Here is a 25,812-nt window from a genome sequence, read left to right on the forward strand (position 1 = left end):
CAAGTGCTCTGGCATGACTGAGTAACTCAGTGTATAACAGTACTCCGCTCAGCAACCTCTTGCAGCAAGACAGCAAGATCACAAGGATAAATTCAAGCCTTTAGAAAATTTTGTCTGCCTTGAAGTTTTTGAAATTTTAGGATGGCCTTTGTGGATTTAGAGGACATGAAAGGGCTCCAAAATAACATGTTATACTGCCACCATAAAGAAGTAAAGACTTATCACAGTATCATAAAGTATTTGTGTCAAATAACAACTTGTGGCATCATTCCTGCCATATCTTCAGCAACTAATAGATAAATAGAGGACCTCTACCACAGCAGACTGTCCCCTGAGTTTCTGTCAGCCCAAATACCTTTCCAGAGAGAACTTCCTAAACAGGGAGTTGACATGCTCAAGGTCATAGGCATCCAGGCCTTCTGACTGATGAGAAGAAGAGGAAGAGTGCACTGAAGGAGCTCCGTGTGACTGCCTGTCATGACTGTCATCTGGAAAGAGAAACAATAATGAAAATGAGTCCTAGATAGAGTGACAAAAATGCAAGAGGGGAAAAGGAATGTTTGATTGGTCCCAGCCAAAGCTGAAGGAGGAAATTCCTAATGCAGAGGCATGATTCATATCTGCAGGACAGGGCACAAGGAATGCCAGCCTTGCTTACTGGACCTTCCTGATCACTGTCACAGAACAGCAAGTGGGAAGGGGGCTCTGGAGACTGTCTTGTCTAAGTCCCTGTTCAATGCAGGGTCAGCTCGAGGAGATCGCTCAGGACTTGTCCAGTTGGGTTTTGAATATCTCCAAGGATGGAGACTAGTCAACATCTCTGGACAACCCTGTTCCAGTGTTTGACCACCCTCATGGTAAAAAAACTAACCCTCTTCCCACTCAGTTCTTCAGGAGTAACTGCTTTCTCATTCTCACCGCTAGCTGACCCTTTGTTTTCTTGATTTATTCTCAGATTGCGTGTCCCATTATTTAGAGCAGGAGTTGGTTATTTGCCAGTCTCTGATTAGCTGGGGAGCTAATCACACAGATCTCATAGTTCAACTACACACGTGATATCCTCTTGCTTACCATCCAGCTCCAAAGCATCACATCCAAAGCTGTCATTGTCCTCTTCAACCAGGCTGGAATTAAAAACAAAGCATGAGATAATGGAAGAGAGAGAGAGAGGAGGGGGGAGAGGGAGAGAGAGAGACAGAAAGCTGTTCACTTGTCAGCTTTCAGCAGATTTCCAACCTCAGCAGATTTCATTAAGTTCTGAAGGAGGAACTTCTGTGAAAAAGGAAGAAGTTGGAGGTGTTGCATCAGGCAATGGCACAGCTGCAGAAAATCAAGCCAGCAATGTACTTGTGGGTCCAGGGAAAATGAGGGAAATGGCAGGAAGACAATATGTGTCAGCCAAGATGGGAAGCATGGGAAGCAGCAAGAAGGTTCAGAGGGAAGAACTGCTAACAGCAGTGAGGGAATGAAGACCTTGCTGAAGCCAAAGGGAAGCTGCTGACTGATGGTCTCATGTGTGACTCACACCACATCTGCTTCAGCACCGAGATAAATGGCTGCATAATGCCTGCTGTACATATCATGGGCTTTTTCCAAGATATATCAAAAATGTCAGAAGCTCACTGATGGACAGAGTGAATGCAAGGGAAGGGACTGAGGTGCAGCAGTAAAGGAGTAATTCACCTGCTTGATTTAAAACCCTGGAAGCATTTTATATCAATTTAATGGTACCTCACACCGTTACTGGGGTACCTACAGTACAGAATGAAGGTGTACCAGGTACAGAAACTGCCCCAGCTCAGCTCCCAGTCCAGCTCCCACTGACACAGCCCTTCCTGTGAAAGGTGGCTAAATTGGTTGGCCTTAAAAACAAACAGTCAAAATTCACCAAAATTTTTCTCTTCCAGGGATATTGGGGCTGTCCAGCCAAGTGAGTGATCTGCCTGCTTCCCTGGAAGGACTTCATTAAAGCATGTCCTTTGGTTGCAAAGCTGTTTAAATAACAGCTTGTTGTTTTTCCCATTCAGAATGATTTGTAGGTCTCCTGTGGAGCTGATATTCCTCATATTTGGCTTCAGATGAAGGGTGAATTTTTGCAGCCAGGCTGCAGAGAGTCAGCTATTTTTATACCATGCATAAGCAGAGAAATAATATACCTTTTCCTACATTAAGTGATGATCTCACAATTTTTTTCCCCACACAAATTAAGATCAGATGAACTGTAAAACCTGTATCTTGGCATGCTAATAGCAAGTATTTGGTATTATGTTGACAAATAAGTTAAAAAAATTTACCAGGCTAATTATAAAGTTATAAACTACAGTGAACTTCTGGGCTTGATCACTGAACTTAGTGATTAAAAGCTCAATAAAGATTACATTCAGACCTTGCTCCAGGGTACCTTTTCCTTCCACATGTTGGTGGGAAAGAGTATCTAAGGGAAAATTCCAGATTCCACTACAACTAAGTCTTCCAATGCCTTAACTTATGGAACAGAATATAGTTAGAGCTACAGTGAAATAAGTCCACAAGATGAATAATCTCCATGTAACCTGTACTGCATTCTGTAATATACTGCAAATATTGAAAAGTTCAGGCATGCCAAAGGCATCTCAAGCACCTGAAACATGAACCATTCAAATCATTAATAAAACAACCTTTTTTCTCCATCTTGAATTAATACAGCACACTTAAAAGGGGGACTTGGAGGACGATATAGGAGAAGCTAAGGGAGACTAGAATAAACACTGCCTAAATCCTCAGCAGCCTAGAAAATGATAAGGGAGAACCAGCTGAGGATGCCCTCAATGGAAAGCTGCCTTGCAAAGCTGTCCAGAAAGAGAGAGGCAAGTGGCTGTCTGCCCAAAATCAGTTTTGAAAAACATAAAAATCTGAATAAAGTTCTAACAAAGATTAGATATTAAAACCAGATCTAATAAAGGCTCAAACCCCTCACATGTATGGTTTTCTTCTAAATTGCTTTGCTTTGGTTTTTTTCCTCCTTCTGCTTGGGACCTTGGGGGAATGTATTTTTATCTTCTGATGTTTCTGATACAAACACTGATGCCATTGACACCAACACGGTGTGGCATTGCTACAAACCTTTCAGAAAAGGAGTCAGTGCCATTTAGGGAACTGGCAGGAGAGGTCTCTCTCCTTCCTGCCACCGACTTCCCACTCACCAGCTGATCTGATTTCTATGCCAGGGGAAGTCCACAGGGCCGTGACCCCACACAAGTGGAAGCTGCAGCAGAAGGTGAAGCCGAGGGCGATGCCTCTCTCTCCCCTCATTGCTATGCTGAGATACAGAGCCCTGAGCCTGACAAAAACCACCTCCCTCCTCCACTTCTCCTCCTGTTCTTCACAGCCATTCAAGCAGCTCTGCTCTATTTTGGCAGCTTTACAGAGCAGAAGGAGGGGCTTTGAGAGAAGGGGAAAGGACAGGGACAGACACAGGCAGCAAAAACTGAAGCTGTATCGGTGTATGAACATAGAGCACTGTCGCCAATAGCACTGGTGCCATTTCAGTACTATTTCTATTTATGTACATTAAGAAGTCACTGTTGCAGGGGTATCACTATCATTCATTCCAGCTGAGCTATCAGAGACCCCTGAGTGTTTTGGACAAGATGTGGGATGAAGGACTGTAGCCTTGAGAAGTTTAAGCAAGTTAATCCTGCCGCCTTATAGAAGCTCCTCAACTAGAGCCAGACACAAGGACATCTGTGGCCCTTTCTGCCTTCTCCTTGTGACAGCAGGTTCCAGACACGTTTCCCCAGCATGGAGACCCACCTGCAATGAGGGGCATCCTCTTTGCACCGCCGGACTATGGAATCATTTCCTGGAGGCTCGGGAGTGGTCGACATGATGCTGTCATTGCGATTCCTCAGCGCTTGCTTTAAGCAGAACACCAAAAAGGTGTCAGCAAGGTTATCTGTCTGAAATGTGCTCTCATTTCTAACTCACAGCTGCATTAGCCTGTGGTCCTCTGCTCTGCACACGACAGTAAGAAAAATTGATTCTGGCTGTGCAGAGTGCTGCATACAGGAGCATTCATACATTGCAGTGTCTCAGCACTGTGCACAGCTTGGGTGCTGGCACTGTACCTTTTCCTGGGACCACAGGGCTGCCTGATTTACTAAACCATTGTAACTTTACCATTGATGTGTGCATGTGTTGCACAGTTGACATACAGGATGAAGAGGATGCAAAGCAGAATGTATGCATACTCATATATATATAAATAAGGAAGAAAAATACATATCTCCATACATTAAATTATTAATCTCCCAGTACACTGGAAACTAAACTTTGAATTGTAGGAGAGGGAAGACAGTGTAAATCATCTAAACATCCAACAGATATTCCAAAGAATATTCCTAACCCTGCTAAGCTTATTAAAAGTGGCAGGGAGTTCTTTCCTGGCTATTCTTGAGCATAATTTTAATTTCCTGGGGGCAGCATTTTTCACGGTGTTCTAGAAAGATGTTTTGTTCTTTGTTATTAACACTCTGCGAGAGCACTCTCTCTATCTGGTTGTCCTGCTGTGTCAGTGCTCACATATGTATAATGGAATATCTACCTTGGGAGATTATGGGGATACAGCAAGCAGGGAAGAAATGGTTTGAGTATGGTATGCAGAAATTTCCAACTGTGATCTGCACCCCTTTTCTCACTCACTGATACTTATAGACAGGAAAGGCATTAGGGAACTCAAAAAATGCTTAAAATTTTCTTAAATAAGTTACAAAGCAGCTTTAAAAGCAAATCTCTTTCTTCTAACAGTAAATGTGAAATGGCATAAGGAGACAGCAAGAGGTCATAAATACCTTTGAAACATCTTTAAATAAACATAAACCAATGCTGTTATTTTGGAAAAGGCTAATAACAGGTTCTAACAAAATGCTGGTAAAAGGATTAAGGGAGCTGCTGACAAGGGCCTTGAACGTGATCACAGCTGGGATGCTGGGAAGTGCTAATGCTAGGTTGTGAGAGCTCTGAGCTACAACAGGAGGAACAGTCTAGACAGGCCAGGGGCACGTGGAGGCTCCTTACAATCTTGCTGACTTCACAGCTGCTGATGGAGACAGAAGAACTCGTGTCCGTGCGGCCGTTGCTGGCGTCGGCCCCGTCCTCGTCCTGCGCTCTCACTGCTGCTCTCGTGGGAGACAGGGAAACACAGACACCACAGGAAACCAGGTCAGATCACTGCCCAGACAGAGTCTGTCACAGATGTGCAACTACACTTCGGTTATCTTCCCATTTGATCTTGTTTCCCTTACCCTGTACTGGACACACTCTGTGCCCCACAGCTTCGGTTCCCTTTCCTTTCCCGTCAGCTCCCAACAATGCACACAAAGACCCAACACCCTGGACAGACTCTATCTCTCAACTCTGTTCTGTATGTTTTTAATAGATCTATGAATGCTGTCTGCAAATTGAAGAAGGATTGTTTCATCAATTTGTGTTTTAACTTCATCTCCTGAATCTGGCGGTTTGCAATAAGGCTGACTCACTGATCATGCTTTTTTTCACAACAAAAAATTCACAGCACTGACCAAGAAGCCTGAGATCCCTCAGCAGCTCCAGATAAAACAGTGTCAATGTCTTTGTGGACTCCTTTCCTTCCTCAGCACCTCTGATTTGTACTAGTGATGCTCATTGCCTGATACCAAACCTACTATTTAACATGGAATATCTTGGAGCAGAAACAGTGTTTCCCACCATATTTTGTAAAAAACAGGGATCCCACTGCCACACATAACAACTAAAGGAAGTGCTGCCTACAATGGTGTTTGGTTTGAGAGCAGTTTTACATAAATAAGCGGAATTAGGAGTAGTTCAAACATGACTATACAGCAACAAACTTGGTAACTTGGCAGCTGGCTGGTGGGTGGGTCAATTACCCTCCCCCAGCCTTTGCAATGCTTTAGATTTAAAATTAATTCCCTTTTGCTGAAGGACAAAAGAACTCATTAGACAATGACTTGATGAGGGCCTTTTCAGCTTGAATGATTTTTCCAACAGCAAAGGGAGAATGGTATAATGACTTCTAGTACAGATGTTACACAAATGACTTCAAAATTTTTGTAAACTTAAAGGGAAAATCAAGTAAACAGAAAATTTAGGTAAGCTATGGGATGCAGTATTTTGTGTGTCTGTGGAGTTATCTTTAGATGGAGAGGACATTCAGAGAGAACACTAGACTACTTTATATTATGACATTGGTAACTATGAGAGAAACTGCCTATTTTACTGACTTGGACTTAGTTAAGACTTTCCCTGGTTGGCATATTTGTTAAAACAACTTAAAGAGAATAAGTGAATGAGACAAAGCAGTGGAAAAGGAATAAGAACATGGATGCTCTTTCTGACCTTGAAACTCTGATGTTTTGTTCATGCTGACAGGGGATTTAGCTCTTGGACTTATCTAAAAGAAAGAGGACAAAAATCAGCACAAATGCAGAATACTTGCCACACACCGTAAACCAGATATTTTCACCCTTTTTTTTTTTTCTCCGCTGTTATGCTGCAATATATTTGCCCTCCTTTAAACAACAGGACCCCAAATTCAGGAGATATTTAGCTATTTAAATGCCATGGCAGCCATCGAGGGTTGGCTACTTGACTGCTTTGGAAAGTCTGGCCCAAATGCCTTGCAGTTTCCAGATTCTGCCGAGGGAACAAAGAGACAAAAGGTGAACTGGGTGCCTTGGGACTGGTTTCAGGCAGCTATTAATACAATGGGCATCATTTTGGAGGGCGCAGTGTGAAAAATGCAGCTCTGTTGCCATAAGTAATAATGACAGTCAGAGCTCAGAAAGGTTATGAAGGGCAGGAACAATTCAAACGCAGATAAAAGGAAAGGGAACCTCAAACCCCCGAATGTTAGATTTTATATTTTTTACAATTCATGAATGTAGCATTAGGTAATAGCTGTGTGAATGCAGCTAGTCAGGGAAATCATGAACCTAACCCATGCTGCCCCTTCTTCTTAGGGGAGAGGAAATTGCCATAATTTAATTCTAAATTAGACAGTTAATTTTGCTCTAGATTGTGTCCATTTCTTTCTATTTTTCCTTCCAGCTGATGTGAGCTTTTTCACCAATGCTTCTTTTTTCTCCTTCAGTGTGTGTTGGACCTTGGGCATTATGTAATTTTTTTCCCCACTAATGTTAAGGAGGCAAAGAATCAATTTATTGACAATGCTCCAAGAACGTGAATGAACAGCAGAAGCAAGATGAAAACACAAAATGGGCAGAAGGGACAGAAAATGGCCTATGAAGCCTGATTATATCTGCTCCTCAAGATGCAAATCACCACAGGGCAAAAACCGACAGCTCACTATCAGACACAAAACAATTCTTATCTTTACACCACAGCCCTTTCAGAGGCACGACCACAACATGTGTTATGTCTGTTAGTTCTATCAGTATCAACATATCATTCCAGCCTCACATTCAGACACACCTGGATTCCCTTCAGATTCAGTCTTCTCTTGAGACGAGCTTGATCAGGCAAGAAGAATTTGTTGTCTTCTGGAGAGTCTTCAGAAGTGGAGGAGTCATCGGCTTCCTGACCGTTGGCCTTTGGGCTGGAATTCCCGAAGGTCTGGGAGATAATGGTAATGGGTAGATTCCGTGGCAAACTCTAAAGATCACAAGGAAACACTTTACTTCTGAGACCAGCTTGGTACAATTCATGACCTTTCTTTAGAGTAATCTGGTTGAACATGTTGTGACTCCAGTGCCTCAGAATCTTATGCAGAACATGGTGCCAGACCCAAATCAGTAATTTAGATTATTTGTGGGGATTCCTGTTCACTGGGGCATGTTCCTCAGAAGTACTTGTAGTTTCTATCCCAGTGTAGAAAACAATTGGTTTGTTGCATTTCATTCCCTTCCATTTAAAAATCAAGCTGTGAAATTCCAGCCTTTGGGAAACCACATCCATGACAGACAACCTGAACCACGCTACAGAGAACAACTCACAACATTCACATTTAGTAGGAAGAGATTATTTTTTTCAGTTAATTCATGGAGAGAATTAAAAAAAAACCCCTCTCCCTTCCACACCAAAATGTTTGTAAAAGCAAGCCTTAACCAAAGAAATCACACCTGTGTTCCTCAGCCCTACCTGGTCGAGGAAGTTGTTGTCCTTGGAGAGCCGCCGGAGTTTGCACTCCAGGTTGACAATACACGCTTCCTTCCGAACCACCTCGATCCGGAGCTCGTCATTCCTCTCCTCCAGCTCTCGGATCTGCTTCCTGTACTTATCCTTCTCAATCAGACAGTGTGAGTACTGCGTCTGAGCCTCGTCGCGCGAGCGGAACGCCTGCGGTGGGGAGGAGAAACCTCTTCGGCACCTGGGCACCAGACACTTCTCCTGCTGGGTTTGTTTGTGAGGTGTTTGGAACAGGGACTTCAGAACTGGCACCCAGTCACCAATTAACACAGCAGTAAGGAGCTGGATGTGCCACAGCAGAACCATTAAAAATTATGATGATGAGGGTGGTTCATTTACAGCTCCCTCTTGGCTGGTGGGAAAATGCTCCAGAGTGCAAATGGGGTGACTTAACACTGACATAAAGCCTTGCAGTGGCTGTTGTTAAGACCTTGGTCCTGCCTGCCAGATGCTACACAGTGGAAACAACCCAATATTATCCTATGCTTAATTACTGTAATGCAAATTCCAACAAGTAATTCTTTTAACTGCTTATTTTATAACGGTATTTCGGGCCCAATTACCCACAATTCCCCAAAGTGACACAGAAGAGATGGAGGCTTTTGCTACTGCTTTCCCCCACTTTAACTGTTAGATACCTGGTCTCGCTCCTTTTCCACCTCTTCCAGCTGTATCATCACAGTGTTCATACGGTGCTTGTACATCTCACAGTCTTTTCCTAGTGTTGAGCACTTCAACTCCAAATCCTCTTTCTCCTCAAGATACTGGAAATGACACACTGTTAACCAGCACTGCTCTCAGAGGCCTTTTGGGCACCACCCCGAGACATTCCATCTCTCTCCCCCTTCTGCTTCTCACCTTGTCTCTCAAGTCCTCCACGTGACGAATCTCCTCCTGGAGATTAAAGATCTTGTTGACCAACTCGTGACGATCTTCCAGTGCCTCCTTACGGTCGTGTTCCAGAATATCCAGAATGGCTTTGTCTGAATCCGGCAAACTCCGCTTGTCAGCCTGAGGAAAGACATTGTCATGAGCCAGGCCAGGGAAACAGAAGATACCATTGCAAGGAGAGAAGTAACAGAGACAGTAACAAGCAAGAGGAATAGAAAATGAACAAGGTATTGCAGTGGGAAAGCAGGAGAAGAGATAGACATCTGTTCATATTTTAAAACAGTGTCAGAAAAGATAAATAAAGGCTGTCTTGCTGTCAGAATAGTCTGATGATGGAATTGTTTTACTGGTCTATTGTACTGGCTATAATTTGATCCACATTGGATGCAGTGACAATTCTTCTCTCCAAGCCCTGCATTCAAAACTTTTTTCTATTAATCAGCTCTCACTGAGCACAAAAATCACCCTTTGCCTAAGAGCAGAGCCTAAGAAAACATTCAGGGGAATTTTTAAAGCATGCACAGCCTTTGCAGGGCTGTGCTCAGAGAATATGAAACATGGCTGGAGTGGCTTGTACCATTGTTTCATTTTCTATACTGCCCAGCAATATTATTTCTTTCAGATTTAAAATTAACACGATTACCAGAACATGTTCTGACACATAAAGTGTCATCTAAAATTAACCATAAAAGGAAGATGAAAAAAGCATAAAATTGCCAGCACGGAATATGCATATTTATTTTTGAAATATCTAGATTAAACTGGAGATTTTAGGGACATTTTGGTTATCCAATATTTCTAAGCATACCTAAGCATTTCTAAAACAAACTGCTTAGAGTTTGTCTATACTTTTGCTTTGGAGTATTTCAATCCTCTTTTCAGATATTTCATGATTATTTCTCTGTTCCTTTAAGTGCTATAAGACCATTTCAATTAATATAAGAGATTCCACATGGATCAGAACTCCCAGAACCTTCTACACCACACCCTTTTTCAACCTTTGAATTGGATTTGTGTTAGAATTAGGAATCATTAGGCACTGCTAGAGGCTACAGCCCTTTCTGAAAGACATTCTATTGACAATTTTTTGAGTGTCATTTTAAAATGCCACAAGCCTTTTCTAACAGAGTGCTAAGTACTCTCAGAGGTACCCTAATATTTGGCTAAGCTTTTCACAGAGGAGTTCTAAATTTGCTGCATCACATTTTTCCCTGTGCAAATTACAGCAGAGTTCTACAGGGCACCCTGGTACCCGCTGAACACCCAAGCACAGAGACCTTTATCACCCTCTGCTTCATTAAGACTGTTTGGCACAGATATGACAATAGCCTAGAACAGGGTACACAGAGCCACTGGCAGAAATTTCTGGGCTGCATTTAGCACAGCTCTGTGGTGACAGGCTGGTACAAGGAACCACAGCAGGGCAAACCACAGAGTTGAACGCTCAGCAATTAAACAGCTGCACTCTGCACCTTGAAGGAGCCAATGTCTCCTGTACAGCTTGATTTATTAGATGACAATTTTTTTGGAGCACTCCTCCTCCTGTATGTGTTTGTGCAAAGAGCACCACAGACAGCTGGGAGCTGTACAACCAACCTTCTGTTTATCCAAACTGCACTTATGCTTGTTGTAGCTTTGCAGGTGGAGGTTTCACCCAACACTTCCTGCACTATAACAGGAGTGTGTGTGAGTTTGAGGTGAGGAGCAGTAGCAGAGACCATGCCACTTGCTCCTGTCCATAGGTACCAGTTTCCCTGTTAGACACTCATCTCCCTGTCTTTTACTGAAAACATACGGGAGCCGTCACTGCTCTCTCAGACTCCTCCAGATGTTTAGATCCTGAAGGGCAGCCTCCAAGGAAGGTTGTGAGGAGATGTGGGGGTGCCTGGACACAAGGACTGGTTGTAACCTGCTGAATCCATCCTCAGGGTAAGCAGGAGGGGCAAGCTGAAGCGTCAGGAATTTTAAACATAGCAACCTCCTTTAATACCTGAATGATGGACTGTAACTCTTGGATTTTGGTCTTCATCATCTCATTTTCCCGCTCCAGCTCCAGAACCTGTTCCTTTTTGGGCCGGTTTTCAATGTCATTTTTCAGCTTCAAAGACTGGTTCCTCTCCAGCTTGCACTCCTCCTCCACCTTGTTCAAGCGATGCTTCAGCTGGTCAATCTGGAGCAGTGAAAAGGAGAAATAGGAAAGGAAAGGAAAAGATTGCTCTGATAACACTCTCACTTCCAGGTGAAAACATACTGTCATAGATGAAAAGATACCTTAAACTGTGAATGCTAACAAGGAGCAGACAATTGGGTGTATGGGAATGTGTACTGAATGTCCACAACTGAACTGTTGAACTCTCAAAGCACAAACCTGCTACTTGTCAGCTACAGCTGGTATGGGCTGCTTGTGAATTTTTAGAACACCTGGACTAAAGAAAAAAAAAAAAAGTGGCACATCCTCAATCCTCCAATGAATAAAGAGATATGAAACAGAACTAACACTTAGGAGGCTGACCACGCACTGAGCTTTTTGCACAGGAAAAACAAGAGCTTTGAGTTCTGGATAGGAAAGAAGGGTTCCCAAAAAACAAAAAGTGATGTCTTATGTAAAATATTTGATATCATGGGTTCAAAGTTAAAATGCAGCATCCACTATGGGTAGTTGTTTGCTCCATCTCATCTGACACACACATACAAGCATGAATTCTGAGGCACTTCAAGCACTTCTCTGTATTTCCTAAATTACCTCAACCTGTTCCAATGCTCTATGTGAGACTTTTTGAATAGACCTCCAGCAGAACTGGACAACTGATAACAGTAATACCAAGATATTACTGAGCCTCAAAAGCTAAAATTATTTTTTTAGCAAACAATTATGTCTTTTAAATTTTATTTTTATTTCTGTTCTGCTCATCCCTTGCAAGTATGTAAATTATCTGCTATTAATACACATCACTGCAGTTGGCATTTCTGTACAGTCATGCCTCTAATCATCTGGGTAAGCACAGCAAATGAGAGCTCTGCACCTTTCTGCTGTCAGAGAAGGTCTTGTTTTGTCAGATGCCACCGGCACCCTCCATTGCTGCTCCTGACTGAAGCCCCTCAGAGCATTTCTCTCACCTCTAACTGGAGGTCTCGGCTCCTTATCACGGCCATGCTCTTCTCGTCACTCAGCTGGGCGTATCTCATGGCCAGGTTGTAGTTCTCATCCTTCACCTTCACCAGCTCGTCGTTGTAGTTGTTCCTCTCCTCCTTCATCTTGTTGTACCTCTCCTGGAAGGTCAGCAGCTCTATCTTGTTCAGTTTGAGCTGCTTTCGCTCGTCCTCCAGCTGCCGAGACTTGGCCAGGAGCTCGCAGCGCTGCACGTCCTTCGTCTTCACTTGCTGCTGGAGCTTAATGATCTCATTCATTAGGAAATGGGTAAGGCCTTCGTGTCCCTCCTCCACTGAAAGTGTTTGAACAGCTTGTCAACGTCTAGTAAAGCATCTTATTTAAGTTACTTTATTAATAAGGTAATAAGTAGGATCAGCAGAACTGAGAAACAAACGGCCCAGAGTATGCACAGAGGGGCAGAATTTGCACAAATTCATACACATTTGTATATCTAACTGGGAACAGTACAAATGTTCCCCAGCACACTGCTACCAGAATCACAATATAGGCACATACAGCTTGTCTGGATAGAAGATGAAGCCTTTACATTTGTCCTGTTTTGACTGAGCCTGTGGAAACAGCACAAACATTGTAAAATGAATCTATACGAGTACAATTAATGTGAATGCCTCAAATGTGCTGTCCACAGTTCCAGTGTTCCTTCCTCTTGGGATTTCTGGTAATGCCTGTCATTCAATTTGAAGCTCTTCAGCTCTTTTCAAACAGCTGATATGTCCCTTCTCTTTATATATTACCTGTTGCTATCATGTTTTGCTTTGAAGGGGATTGAAAAACTGCAGAATGCTACAACAAGATTAGCTTTTATTTCCATTTCCTGCCTGAAAAAAACAAACTCAGTTTCCAAAACAGTCTTTATTTCAACAGGCTCCTCCGTGATTGATTCTACTCACCAACAATAGTGGAAAATCTCCGTGTAGGTTCTTTCCCTGTTACCAGTTTGTAGAGCTCAGGGTAGTAGAACTCCAGGCTCTCTAAGAAAACCACATAGCCCCTTTGGCCCTTGGTGTGGAGGATGTCCAGCAGTCGGCCTAAGGACAGACAGAGAGGTGACACATCAGCACCATCAGCAAGCACCATATCCCTGAAGTCAACTCTGCTTAAGGTTCATCTCTGCCACAGCAATGGGCTGAGCAAAATCTGGCTGATTAACTGAGTTCAGCTGAACTCATAAAGCAATGGCTCCAATTCCTTATGTTTGTGGTGATGGTTATTCTGAAGGAGTGCTGGCAAACTGGTCTCTGGAACAGAGATTTCAAAAGACTCATTATTCAGTAGAGCCTTTACAGGCAAGGATGGCAAGTCCTTCAAATCACAAGGTACAGCAAGACAGCTGGAGAGCTACTCCTGGAATGGCACTGGCTGCTGCTCTGTATTAACTGAAATATTTGCCAAGGCTTTGATGGGAACATGAACCCCAAGAGCTCCAGTCTGCACAGCACTGCAAAGAGTCTTTGTTATCAAAATAGCAGCAGCAGAATCCCTCCCTATATTAAATCTTCCACAAACGAGATATAGGGTTTCCATTTGATAATCTGTAACTGGATAGGGGCTCCCTCCAGGCTTAGCAAAGCAATGCCGTTCACAAAGGGATGCAGATGCAGCCATTCACCAAATAATTACCTGCTCTGTTAATTTTGGAGGGCAGCATAAGTGAGTTGAGCACCTCATCCTCATCCTGCTCGTCGATGACCTTGCACTGCCGCAGGTAGGGGGTCAGTTTGGCCGGGTTGATGTACCGGCTCAGCATGTGCCGGTTGCATTCCACGTTCTCCCACAAAGCCTCCTCCTCATCCTTCAGTGTCTCCAGGCAGTCGTCCATCTCTGGCTCTCCTCCTTAACAAGGGAAACAATTGGCAAATGAACACCACACAGGACAACTTCAAACCCAGCACTTTTTTTGTGCTTCCATGTCCTATAGGATGAGCTTGGAACCATTCCTGACTAATACTGAAACTGTTTGAAGTGAAGTGCAGCCTGTCCACAGCTCATCTGGGGAGTGGCAGTTCACAGAAGTGCTGTCTCCAGTCTATGAACTATTGCTCCTCGCTCTCCAGTGATGGAGCTGCACTCAGCCAACCCCATGAAGGTCTCTGCAAGTCAGAGAATCCCTCTGCTCAACGGGAGCAATGGCAAAGGGCACCATGCAAGGCAGGAAGGGAACAAACCTGTAGAGCTCTGAGCAAAGACAAATACTTGCTGCAGGCAAGGAAGGCTTTTATCCTCCCCTCCTTTGCTCCTCCCAACTGTACCCATGTGAACCTGCATATATGTGATGAGCCAACACCTGTGAATGGCTGCACACAAGGAGAGTTAACTCATGAGCAGGCAGCTCTGCAGCCAGGTTGGGATGGTCTGAGGGGTGTGAGTGCAAGCACCTGTGACCTCAGACCTTGCCTTTTCCCCGTGAGTGGGTAGGTATGAGCATTGCATCACTGCAGGCTGAAAATGTTCTTGACTCATGCAAATGTTGTCACATGATTTCTGAGTGCTTGATAAGCAATTTCCTGCCAACTCCTAATTTGTACCCACCTCATCAGAGAAGGTTACAAGGCAGGCAACACTGAGGCAAGAGAACTTGTACTGAAGTTAAAACTAAAGAAACTTTGCAAAAAGAAAAAACCAACACAAAAACTTTCCTTCTTTATTCTGTAATAAATGTTAACCTTTAAACAAATCCTATTTTTGCATTCTAACTTTCACAGGATCTTGTGATCCAGGTGGCACACAGAACACAAGCTTCTATATCAAGTTATCTTACCCCATCAGAGACTGTGGTGAAACAAGAACGTGCAGTTCTTGGGTCATAGGAGACGAGAGCTGTGCTTTATGAAGCTTTGCTGGTAATCAGTAACTAAAGACCTCAAAAGCAACATGTTTTTCTCAGCTTCCAGCTTCAGGAACTGCACAGCAGCCTGTGTTACACTGAGCATCCCTGGGCAAAACCAGCTTGTAAACTGTAAAGCCAAGGGCTCGTTTTGAAAACTAAAGCCAAAAGTGCTAATCTGCTAAATAGTGTGTTTGTCAGTGTTCTTGCATGATGAAATCTAGAATATTCCTACAAAAAAAAAAAAAAAAAAAAAAAAAAAAAAAAAAAAAAAAAGCATGCTCTCTCCTTGCTTTTAAAAGTTTCCCCGATTTGTCAAAAATCATAGTCTGGGTTTCAATATCCCTATGAGAAAAGTTTGGATGGGTTCTTCATAGTATGGACAGCTTAGAGAAGAATTGCCAGGAGCTCTGCTCTTCTCCTGTACTCCAGCAGCTTTCCCAGAGTTCTTTCCATTGCAGTTTCACATTTTGGGAACCACTTATTCTGCATTTGCTCTGTAGATTCATTACTCCAGTGGCTGCTATTAAATGTTCTTCGAGAGACAATGGTCCTCAGAGGGTGAAGAAGACCAGGGCTGCTCATTGGGATCCAGAATCATGGGGGCCTGGCTGTAGCTGTGGGAAAAACCTCCCTGGTCTTATGAACTCCACACAAGCTGCATGAAATTCTCACTGAAAGCCACAATATTTGTGCAGGGTAAAGATGACACTGCAGGAACAATCATAATAAAGGTAAAACAACAGAAAATAAGCTTTCTAAAGCTGGTAGCAGTGGGAGGAATGCTGAAGGTGAAAGAGCCTCATCTGAAGTCCACACACATTCTCATGAACCTCACTCTCCACCACTTATTCTGGAAGTAACTGTATTTCACTTCAAAGGTGAATTTAACAAATACCACATAATTGGAGAAGGTGAACTTTTGGGAGTAGAAGGCAGTGAAGCAGAAGGTCACACAGTACCTCAGTCATCTCACAGCCACAGCCACCTTCTGCAGCTAAAAAAAGGAGTGTGGCAGGCCCTTTAATTCTGGAGTGCAGCAGGGAGCTCACAGATGGACCTCAGAGTGCAAAGGAAGCACTTGCCTGAATTCCATAAAATGCAAGATATCCTGTAATCTGCTGCACTGAACCAGAAATTATTGCACACTGTCAGCAGTTCCCTCAGGACATTAGTAAGGGATTTCTCCATTAAATGATTCCAAGAAGAGTTCACTCATCAGCGTAATTCTCAACATGAACACGCTTTTTTTTTTTACCTGACATTAAAAATACCTTTATCAAATAGTCCCTCGTGTATGGGCATAATACATCCATACTGTTATTTTGGGGACATAATGTTTAATGGGAAAGTAATAAGTATATTGCATGAGTGGCTAAGAATTCTAAAAGGAGATTTCTGGTAGCAAACTCCTGTTAAACACAGTCTATTATCAGGAGCAAGCCCTGAGAAATGACATTTAGTGGAGTGGTCCTTCACTGCCCTGTAGGAATGTCAGAATCTTCCTTTTACTTTCTTCTCTGGAATTCCACCTTGGAAATGCCAGAAGGACAGCTGAGCTCTGTCCTAACTCCCTGTGCTGTTCATCCCCTGCCAGGGAGGTGTAAGAGGGATCACTCCTCTCTCTCCTAGAGCTTCAGGCATTGCCTTTGTTGTGTTTCTTTGGCCAGGCTGGTGCACAACCCCCACATAACTCCACTGTCCTGTGGAGCCACTCCAGAGAAAATAGCCATGGACAGCTGATATTAGTGCAGCACCCCTCTTAATGAGCAAATAGTTATTTGATTTAGTATTTAATATAATACTGAATAGGAAACAAAATGTTTGCTATTGGTGGGAATTTTGGTGTGCTGGTCAAAAACCCACATGTAACAACTAAAACTCAGTGGGAAACCAATAAAGGTTTTGTATTACTGGCTTTAATTTCAAAAGTTTTTCAGCAGCACATGCATTTTCTAGGCATTTAAAGGCCCTTATTCCCTTATTCTGTCCTTTGTTCATATGATGATATTGCAGAAAACTTGTTTTCACTTATAAAATTAAAAATGACAGATTTAATTTTTTTTTCAAATGTGTAATCACTTATTTAACCTGATTTTTATCATCATTGTCTACTTTCTGATTCCAACACCTCTTGAGCTGTAACCTAACACATTCAGGAGTTGTGATATGTCATAGAAATACTATGGCATCCATTACAAATCACAGGTGTGAAGTCACAGACTTGGACTGACTTCAATAGGCATTAACCAAAAAGAAATCAGAATCACCACAGCAGTTAAAAAATTGTTCTCCTGCTGCTCCTTTTGGTAGTTAGTACACAAAATTGCTTTTAACTGCAGGAGAGCTTAATCCAGTAATAATCTCAGCTAGTTCCATCTATTTCAGAGGTCTCTGTAGACACAGACAAAAGAGAGAATCCCTTTTTACATTAAAAGGAACACTCTGCTTCCTTGTCTCCTTTTCTCTCCAAGGGACTATCCCTCTCCTGTTACACACAAATGAATTGTTCTATGTGTTTGCTATTTTTTCTGTTATATTTTTCAGCAGAACAAATCACCTTGTAGTTGAAGCTGCTCCCTGTTCTCACTCAGACTCCACACTCTCATATGTCAGTGACACTCTCTGCTGATCAAGGGAATAAAGCCTGCAGGCTTCAGACCCAGGGGTTCTATAAAGTCCTCATCATCAGGTCACATCTAAAGCTTCTTTTTTTTTTTTTTTTCTTGATTTGTTTCGTGATGGTGCAGAAATTAACCCTTCAGCCGTTTAATTATTTGCATCCCCGTGCTCTGAATTCCTGTCAGCCTGTCAATACTGAGGAATCCCCGTGCAGCAGACTGCAGATGCAGGTTGCAGCTCGGGTTTCTGATTTCCTGATATCTCCTTTGTGGAATATGAAAAAAAAAGGGTTTTGTCCTCGTGCTGAGAAGCAGGAGGAAGTTTGTTTTGGAACAGGTAATCAACTGGAGAGTTTTGGACTTCTGCGTTTGTCACAGATGTTCACAGACTGGCAGAATTTAAAAAGAAACCACAGCACACAAAATGTTTTGCAAATCATACATTAATAAGAATAGAAGTTTATGGCAAATACTAAATATGTGTATATAAACCAGGAAAGAATGACATATAAATCATCACACTTTAAACCAAAAATAAAGATGAAAATAACACTCTAAACCTCAGCATTTTGAGGGTGTTGCATTACACCCTCTCCCCCTGCACATCTCTAGATTCCATGGGGCAATGCCCTTTCTCCCTCAAGTTTGTACAGCACCTCACATGACAAAGTATAACAACTGGGTGATTTTCTCAAAAGCTGCTTGTGTGGATGTGTGCAGATTTGCAGCATCAGAGAACCACAAAACCACAAAGGGATTTAGAGCTATTTTTACTTTTAGAGGAAAGTCACAGTTTAAAGTGTGATAAGGAAATTATATTCCTTTGCTTCAGGACAGGAGAGCTCTGTGTGCCCTACGGGCTTTCCAAAATGCTGAATACCAGCAGTTTCCAATTATTTTGGTGGCACTGCTGGATGTTCTGTGGTACTGAAAACCACTTTTAAAAGGCTTAAACGTTGATAAAAAAGACTAAATTTGCTTACCTATACTTGTAATTTTTTTCAATGCAGGTGTCTACACCTGGGCTCCCAAAGGAGAGGAGACAGTGTCTTCACCTGCCTTTAGGAATTTGCACTTTGTATTCATTCTTTCTACCTCAGTGTCCCCACCTGAAAACAAGGCTGGTAATAGGTATGTTTATGACAAGGTAGGACTTGCAAATTAGTGATTGCAAAGCACATGGAACCACCAAGATGGGAAGGCCCTAGAAAAACATTTATTATTAGTGAAATTTTATTAGTTTATACTTTGCAGGCCCCAGAACACTTTCTGAAGCCACAGCACTGCTGGATGAGCTGGGCTGTATTTCTGTTTTGGGTCACAGTGTATATGGAAAGAACCATTCTGTCTATCTCAGAACCCCTTTTTTAAAGAAAATATTCAACCAGCTTACTTATTTCAACAAAATACATAAAAGAAAAAATATAGAATAAGAGATACCAAAGTAATAGAAGAGCAGGAGGCTTTAAACACGAAATAGGATTATTTTTGCACAAAAGTATCCTATTCAATTCCATTGAGTCAATCTTCCTGTTACACACAGCCTACAAAAGAAACCCCAAACACCAGCAGAGCTGCAAGGCTTCAGTGAGGTGAAGCCAGATGAGAGCCACAGTAATGAACAGTACTCCCATTTTTTGAACAGAAGAGAGATAGAAGTAACCAAAACCAACTCTCCTAACTGGTTCAGAGAGCTCTGGAGGCATATTCATCTGGCTTCAGAGGACAGAAGGAAAATTCCCTTTATTTTCATAACTATAAGCTCAACAACCAAGTGAGAGAAAAAAATGAAGAATTTTATCATGTTACTCTCATTCAGTATCTCTGCTCTCTGATGAAAAAAAGGAAGCAATGGAATAAATCAGAGATTTGTGTCTAATCAACTATTCCTGTCCTAACAGAAGCCGGCCAGAAGAATTAATACTCTAGGAACTCTCTTTAATTATCTCTTTCTTTGTCTTTATTTACTTTCCTAGGAACAGATCCATATAAAACTCTGTCTCAGAAAAATAAAGGAAAGGGTAACACATACATAAAGCAGGGATCAGTTATTAGTATTGTTAGTCAGGACACTCAACAGTTTGCTCAGTATCACCTAAACCAGAAAACACTGTGTGCAACAAAGACAGACAAGTTCTCAATATTGCAGGCTAATACTGCCTAAGAGCTGAACAACCCTGGCACTGAATTCCACACTGACTACATTGAACTTTTGCCTGTTCTGAAATTGCAAATTAAATTCTTTACAATACCTATCACTTTCTGCAGGAAAAAACTATTTACACATCAATAATGCTGTTCTTCCCAACGAAACATCGTTGAAAAGACCCTAATCAGTGCAGTAAAACTTATTAGGACTCTGTAATGATTTCTATTCATAAAAGACTGAGATCTGTGCTTTCCCATTTTGCACTCCACCTGCTGAGAGTGTCTAGTCTACATCTTCCTCAAGTCTGGCAGCTTCAGAGCCTCAGAGTTCCTATCATCTGATCTGGGAGGAAGGAAATGACTCATTTTGCCTCAATGGCAAACCCACAGCAGGTTGTGCTGCCTCCAACATGCAGCACTCAATCAGGTGTGGTTGTAGAGCACTTATTATCAACAATAAACAAAGAGGATGGAAAAATACTCCTCTACAAATATGGTTAAATGATGTTTTGACAACTGTCACTTTTCTGTGTGTCACTATTTCCTACATACAGTGAAGCTGTTTTACCTCCAGCAATAACACCCTGTCTAAGCACTACTGATAGAGGAGCAATTTCGGGGGGTGGATCCATCTCACCAGTTTGAATTAGGCAGGTGTTTTAATTTAGAAACCTAGTTCCTCTCTAGTGAATGCCAAATGCTCTGTTCAAAACATCCTTCCATCATTTTATACTCCCACCTTGGAATGCCCTCTGAAGGTTGGTTTCAAGCCTCTCCTGGTCACTGGGTTCCTCCAGGGCCTATGGAGAGAGATTTGACCCTTCTGATGTCAATACTTACACTGGTGATTCGATGGAAATTACTCTGTTCTCACATACTGTTTGAGAATCTGACTCCCAGGTTTCAGAAACTGCCAGTGATACCATTTCAATGATAATACATGTAAAATTAAATGAGAAATGAGAGAGATGAGCAATGAGAGGTGGAGAAAAAAAGTGAAGAGGGGAGAAAAAGACAAGATTGGAGGATGAAAAATGGTGAGGTCAAGGGGAAAGGAAATATAAAAAGCGAGCAGGAAAAGAAAAAGAAAGTTAGAAAGAGGGGGACTCAGAATGAAAGTGAGGAACACAAGTGAGACAGAGATGGGAACAGGAAAGGCTTAGTAAAGGCAAAGGCAAGGAACGTGGGGTGTAAAGCAAATGAAGGAATAAGTAGGGAAGGACCTGCCACACATTAGAAATCAGTGTTACTTCTGAGCATGCAAATCAAGATAATGGAAAAATAATTTAAAAAAATAATTTACCACAGGACTTCAGTGCATCTGTTTTAAAGGATTTGCAAAGCAGCAGTGGAGAGTGAGCACCTGACATTTAACAAATGCTGTAATCTGCACATGCTCCATCCTGCTCTGCATGATGATGAGGAGGGCAACAGCAATTGCTGTGCTGACAGTGGACAAATATGTTTATAGAGCTGGCCCTCTGTTCTGGAGCATCAGCTACTGACACAAGCACTTCCTTCCAACTAATGTGTGCTGAAAGCCAAGATCTGAGGAAGAAGCTGCCATCCTCAGGCTGCAGAGGGCTCATGACAGTGTTGGCCCAACAAACCCCTCAGGAGTCATTACCAGGTCCCAGGTCCATTTTTCCTTGAGACTGACTCACTCCGTTTTTACAACTGATAATGAGATTCTCACCAGCTCAGGAGGAGGAGGAAGAGGCACAGCTGGGGGCAAGCACACAGCCCTGGGTGCTTAGGAGGAACCCTGAATTAAAAATTCAAGTTGCCCAAAGGTGCAAATGGCTTTGATGACCTCAGGTCCTGGTAAAATGTGTGCTTGCATTACAAACCCCAGCACATTCTGTGGTACAGAGAGCCAGTGTTGGGAGGGATTTCCATGGACTGAGCTACATAAGAACCTGGTGAGGACAAAGGTTCATTATTTGATATGTACCCTTGCACAGCCAGCCTGATTCTTATCGGTGTTATTAACACTTCACTTCTATTAACACAAGTAACATAAAACAGGAATAGAGAAAGGAGTGTAGCTCTGCCAAACAAACTCCTACTTAGTCCGTTTCTTAAAAAAGCTGCCCCTTTCTGCAAACTCTTCTATTACACAACTTAAAAAAAAATAACAAAAAATCCTCAGAGAAGAACATATTCCACACAGCCAGATAATGACTCTTTGCAGGTGATATTCTTGTCTCCAAACAGTCAAAGGATAACGCAGAACATGTTCCAGGAGAGGACTGCACTCTGGTTTAACAACCTCCAAATTCAGAAACAACTGACAGTAAATGTGTAGGCCATTCTTAAAACAGAAAAGGTCACACTCCAGTCTTGAATACTGCCAGATAATCTCACTGTGATTCACCATGGCCCAAGAAAGTTTGAAAATAATATTTCATATAGCAAGCTTTATAACATGGCAAAAAATTAAGATAGAACCCTACATGAAGAATCATAGAAACTCCTGAGTGGGAATGGACCCACAAGGATCATCGTGTCCAACTGCTGGCCCTGCACAGGACAACTCAAAGATCACACCATGAGCCTGAGGTTGTTGTCCAAATGCTTCTTGAAATCTGTCAGGCTGTGACCACTTCCCTTGGGAGCCTGTTCCAGTGCCCAACCACCCTCTGGTGAAAACCTTGTCCTAATAGCCAGGTAAGCCTCCCCTGTCAGTGCTTCATGCTGTTAAAGAATCCTACAGTTAGTCAAAATACAGAAAATATAATGAAAGAACAAATAAGAAGCCAACTCTCATAACCTTCATATTAAGATCAACCTTAACAAACTACTTCAAACACATGAAAAACAACCCACATGCAAACTGTTCACTGACTTGTAAGAGCACTGATTGTGATGAGAATATGTTTCAGTTAAATATCTTAAATGCACCGTGCAAAGGTATAATTTTATGTAAAAGCACAGCTTCATGTACAGACAACAGACATGTCCACATTATTCCTTTTTGTGACCCGTTGGTAACTATTACTTTAAAACAGACTCTAATTTCAAAGAACAGGCTGCTCTCTTGCACATGCAGCTCCACTGAAGCTTGAACAACAACAAACATACCAATATAACAAATACCTGTAGCCTTTCCACCTCAAAGTCACCGGAAGAAGTAAACTTCACTCCTAGTCACAGTCTGCCATGGTCCTTGATGCTCTACTCATTGACCAAATCCTTGCAGGTTTGCTTAAATCTTCATGAGCATCTCAGCCAGCTGTGCTCAACACACACAGAGGAAAATTGGAGGCTGTTTGACAAGAAAAAGTCTACAAGAGATCACAGCAGCCTGGCCTAGGAAGGGCAAACCCCCACCAGGAATCAGAAGGAGCTCTGGAAATTAGAATTTTCCTTTCACATGGAAATGGTTGTACTTGTTTTATGAATAGGTTGTTCCCACCTATGCTTGCTGGTCACCTCGTCTTCCCCTTGCTCTGTGTCCTCTCTCTTTCTGCACCAGTGTTGTGGGACTGTGTCACGTAGCCCCGGAAACACAACACCCACCATCCCCTCTCTCAAGCTCCTGTCTATAAATAGCAGACAGAAAGGTTCTGGGGGCTGCCTTACTTCCCTTTTCTTCTGAACAGAGGGTGTGGGTAACTTTCAAACACGACACCCCCGCAGAGGAAAGTCTTAGAGGAAGTGCTGTCCCAGCCACAGAGCTGTGTGCTCTGCATGGAGCAGGAAGGGCCTGAGGAGCTCCTCAAACAGGTCCCTTTTTCCTGCAGGTAGCACAGTTGGGTTTTCTCAGCCATGCCATGCCACCAAAGAAACCTCACCATAAGGCTGCAATTAAGAGCAGGAGAGCAATCCCTGGAAAAGAGAGAGACAATTCCCTCTCTGACCTGCAGGAAGGCTCCTGTAAGTCACTTCTGCAGCAATTTATAGCAAAAATTGTCTGTTTTCACATTGTCTCTACATTATTTCTGCAGTGGTAATGTCTCCATGACCTTGTCTTGCTGTCTTGGGGAAGAGATAATACCAAATACTTGTCAATTCTATATTTTCTACCTTCAAAGCATTGCAAGGAGGAATTAAGCGTCTTCTGTTGCTCTCTCCATAGCTAAACCCTTTGCTCTGGTGATAGAGAATAAAATATTGTAAAGCTTTCATGTGGAAAATTTATCCCAGAAGAATTAACTAACCATGGGAAGAGACTAAACTCTGGTCTCATCAGGAAACTCTGGCCGGTTCAGTTCATGGTTAATGTGTATTTTTTTGTAAAGACCAAAGAAGTGAAGTACTAAAATAGCAATAAATCTGACTATCTGTCTTCACCTGGTGTGGTTCTTGAGCACAAGTCAACATAAGAAGTATGAGAACTGTACTGAATTCTCTGCTGACTGTGGAAATAAATATTTGTGGAAATAACAATTGTGAAGTGGTGCCAGAGTTACATTCCATTTGTGACCATCCCAGTCTTTAAGCATGGGCAGCTGCTTTTTAAACAGCATCTACAAGCAATATTACAAAAGTTAGATTTTCAGGATTATTTGCACCCAAACCCTCATCTTGAGGAGGTGTCTGATGTTATGAAGGGTGGTAACCAACTCAAAGTCAGGGGAAGTTGTGTTTTATTCTCCAAACTTATGCCTTGAAGCACAACAATTCCTGAGCACAAGCTGACAACAAAATCATTTGCAGAATGTGCAGAAAAGCCTTAGTTTTAAAAGCAGTGTTGCATTTGTGTCTGCAGTGAGGTTACACACGAGATGAGCACCAGCAAATGGCTCCCACGCAGGAGGATTGATTTCCCCTATTTCTCATTCCCACTCAAGGGCACAGCTCGTAATTAGGGTCAGGTTTTCAAAGAGTGCAGGTGGTATTTAGGCATCAAAATAAATGGCCAGATTTTTGTAAGATTTGCCTCAGAGTGTGGGCTAAGATAGTGCTATGAATCACAGAGCTGCTGAGCGTTAAACACTTCTTAAAATCAGGTCTTTTGTACACGCCTAAATTGAAGCTGAGCCCTTTCAAAAATCTTCTCACAACTGGAACATCCTTCAAATTCTAAGTATTGGAAAATGGGCCTTTAAAGCTTTGTGAGGTGCTAATTTTTACATGAATAGGGAACTGCTCTATATAGTGCCTATAAATCTGGCTGGCAGCAGTATTTAGGTAGCTCTGATTCTCTGGTGTTGGATAAACTCTCCAGCAGTACACATTCCACAGGGAAGGGGGCAGATGCCGTGTGTCAGCACTTACCTGTGTTAAGTCTAACCCTTCTGAAGCTGTGAAATAAATATTTTGCCAGCTAACAGGTGATGGCAAACACTGCTGATGCATCAACCCCTTTTCAGCCTATTTTCTACAGCCACAGCTGAGATTTTAAGAATTAAGTGACATTTTAAGCTTTGAACCCTCTGAGACATAATAAAAGAAGGGTTCTTTCTACATGACTAACAGTATTTATTTCTAGGAGGAACCAAAACAAATTTATTTTTCTTATGCTCAAAAGCTAATACAGTGTAGAAACTGTATGAGGTTTTAGATTAGACTCTCCTTTCATCATTAGTTGCTCTATTTATCTTTTTTTTTTTTTTTCCCCAAAGCCGGTGAGTTCAGTCTTGCAGAATCCATGCTGCTGACTCAGCTAACTGAGCCAAAACTCATAAAAATCTATTTAAAAAAAGGTCCAATGATTTTATTTTCTAATCATAAATATGAAATTTAATTAGCATCTCATTGCTAACGAAGTCACCGTGGAAGACAAGACTGAGGAATTAGGCCCAGGGATGGAACACAAAGTGTAAAACAAAACCAGTGTTATGCAGGAGCCAGTTTAACTCCTGCTCTCCTCCACCCACGTTTCAGGTATTTTAAGAATGATGTGCTGTGTTCACAGGTTTCCTTCTCTGATAGCAAGGCCCTTCTATCCTCTGTGGCAGTAATTACTCCAGCATCACGTGAAATACAAAATAACAATAGATAAGGTTCACTCTGGATTAGAAAAA

The 25,812-nt window shown here is 42.3% G+C and overlaps 1 protein-coding gene and 1 long non-coding RNA gene across 3 annotated transcripts in view; one reads left to right on the plus strand and one right to left on the minus strand.

Annotated features, from left to right (window-relative positions):
• The window catches only part of CARD11 (caspase recruitment domain family member 11), a 44,926-nt gene that overhangs the window by 9,913 nt on the left and 9,201 nt on the right, over window positions 1-25,812 (minus strand). Inside the window, exons 2-14 of one of the 2 annotated variants that reach the window (XM_064673185.1) lie at window positions 13,868-14,080; window positions 13,138-13,275; window positions 12,193-12,518; window positions 11,066-11,245; window positions 9,043-9,195; window positions 8,823-8,948; window positions 8,137-8,334; window positions 7,471-7,611; window positions 6,376-6,430; window positions 5,056-5,153; window positions 3,793-3,896; window positions 1,072-1,124; window positions 356-488 (exon numbers count right to left, since the gene is read on the minus strand). In XM_064673185.1, coding sequence (XP_064529255.1) covers window positions 356-488; window positions 1,072-1,124; window positions 3,793-3,896; window positions 5,056-5,153; window positions 6,376-6,430; window positions 7,471-7,611; window positions 8,137-8,334; window positions 8,823-8,948; window positions 9,043-9,195; window positions 11,066-11,245; window positions 12,193-12,518; window positions 13,138-13,275; window positions 13,868-14,080 — 1,918 coding nt within the window. Of the gene's footprint in view, window positions 1-355; window positions 489-1,071; window positions 1,125-3,792; window positions 3,897-5,055; window positions 5,154-6,375; window positions 6,431-7,470; window positions 7,651-8,136; window positions 8,335-8,822; window positions 8,949-9,042; window positions 9,196-11,065; window positions 11,246-12,192; window positions 12,519-13,137; window positions 13,276-13,867; window positions 14,081-25,812 lie in introns of both variants that reach the window. The other variant, XM_064673184.1, reaches the window with a different exon arrangement.
• Window positions 5,094-9,397, plus strand: LOC135423196 (uncharacterized). Its single transcript, XR_010434739.1, has 3 exons — window positions 5,094-5,199; window positions 5,417-7,624; window positions 8,131-9,397. It is a non-coding gene; the product is annotated as an uncharacterized LOC135423196 (long non-coding RNA).

This window comes from Pseudopipra pipra, chromosome 16 (genome assembly GCF_036250125.1).
Source record: "Pseudopipra pipra isolate bDixPip1 chromosome 16, bDixPip1.hap1, whole genome shotgun sequence".
Lineage (NCBI taxonomy): Eukaryota > Metazoa > Chordata > Aves > Passeriformes > Pipridae > Pseudopipra > Pseudopipra pipra.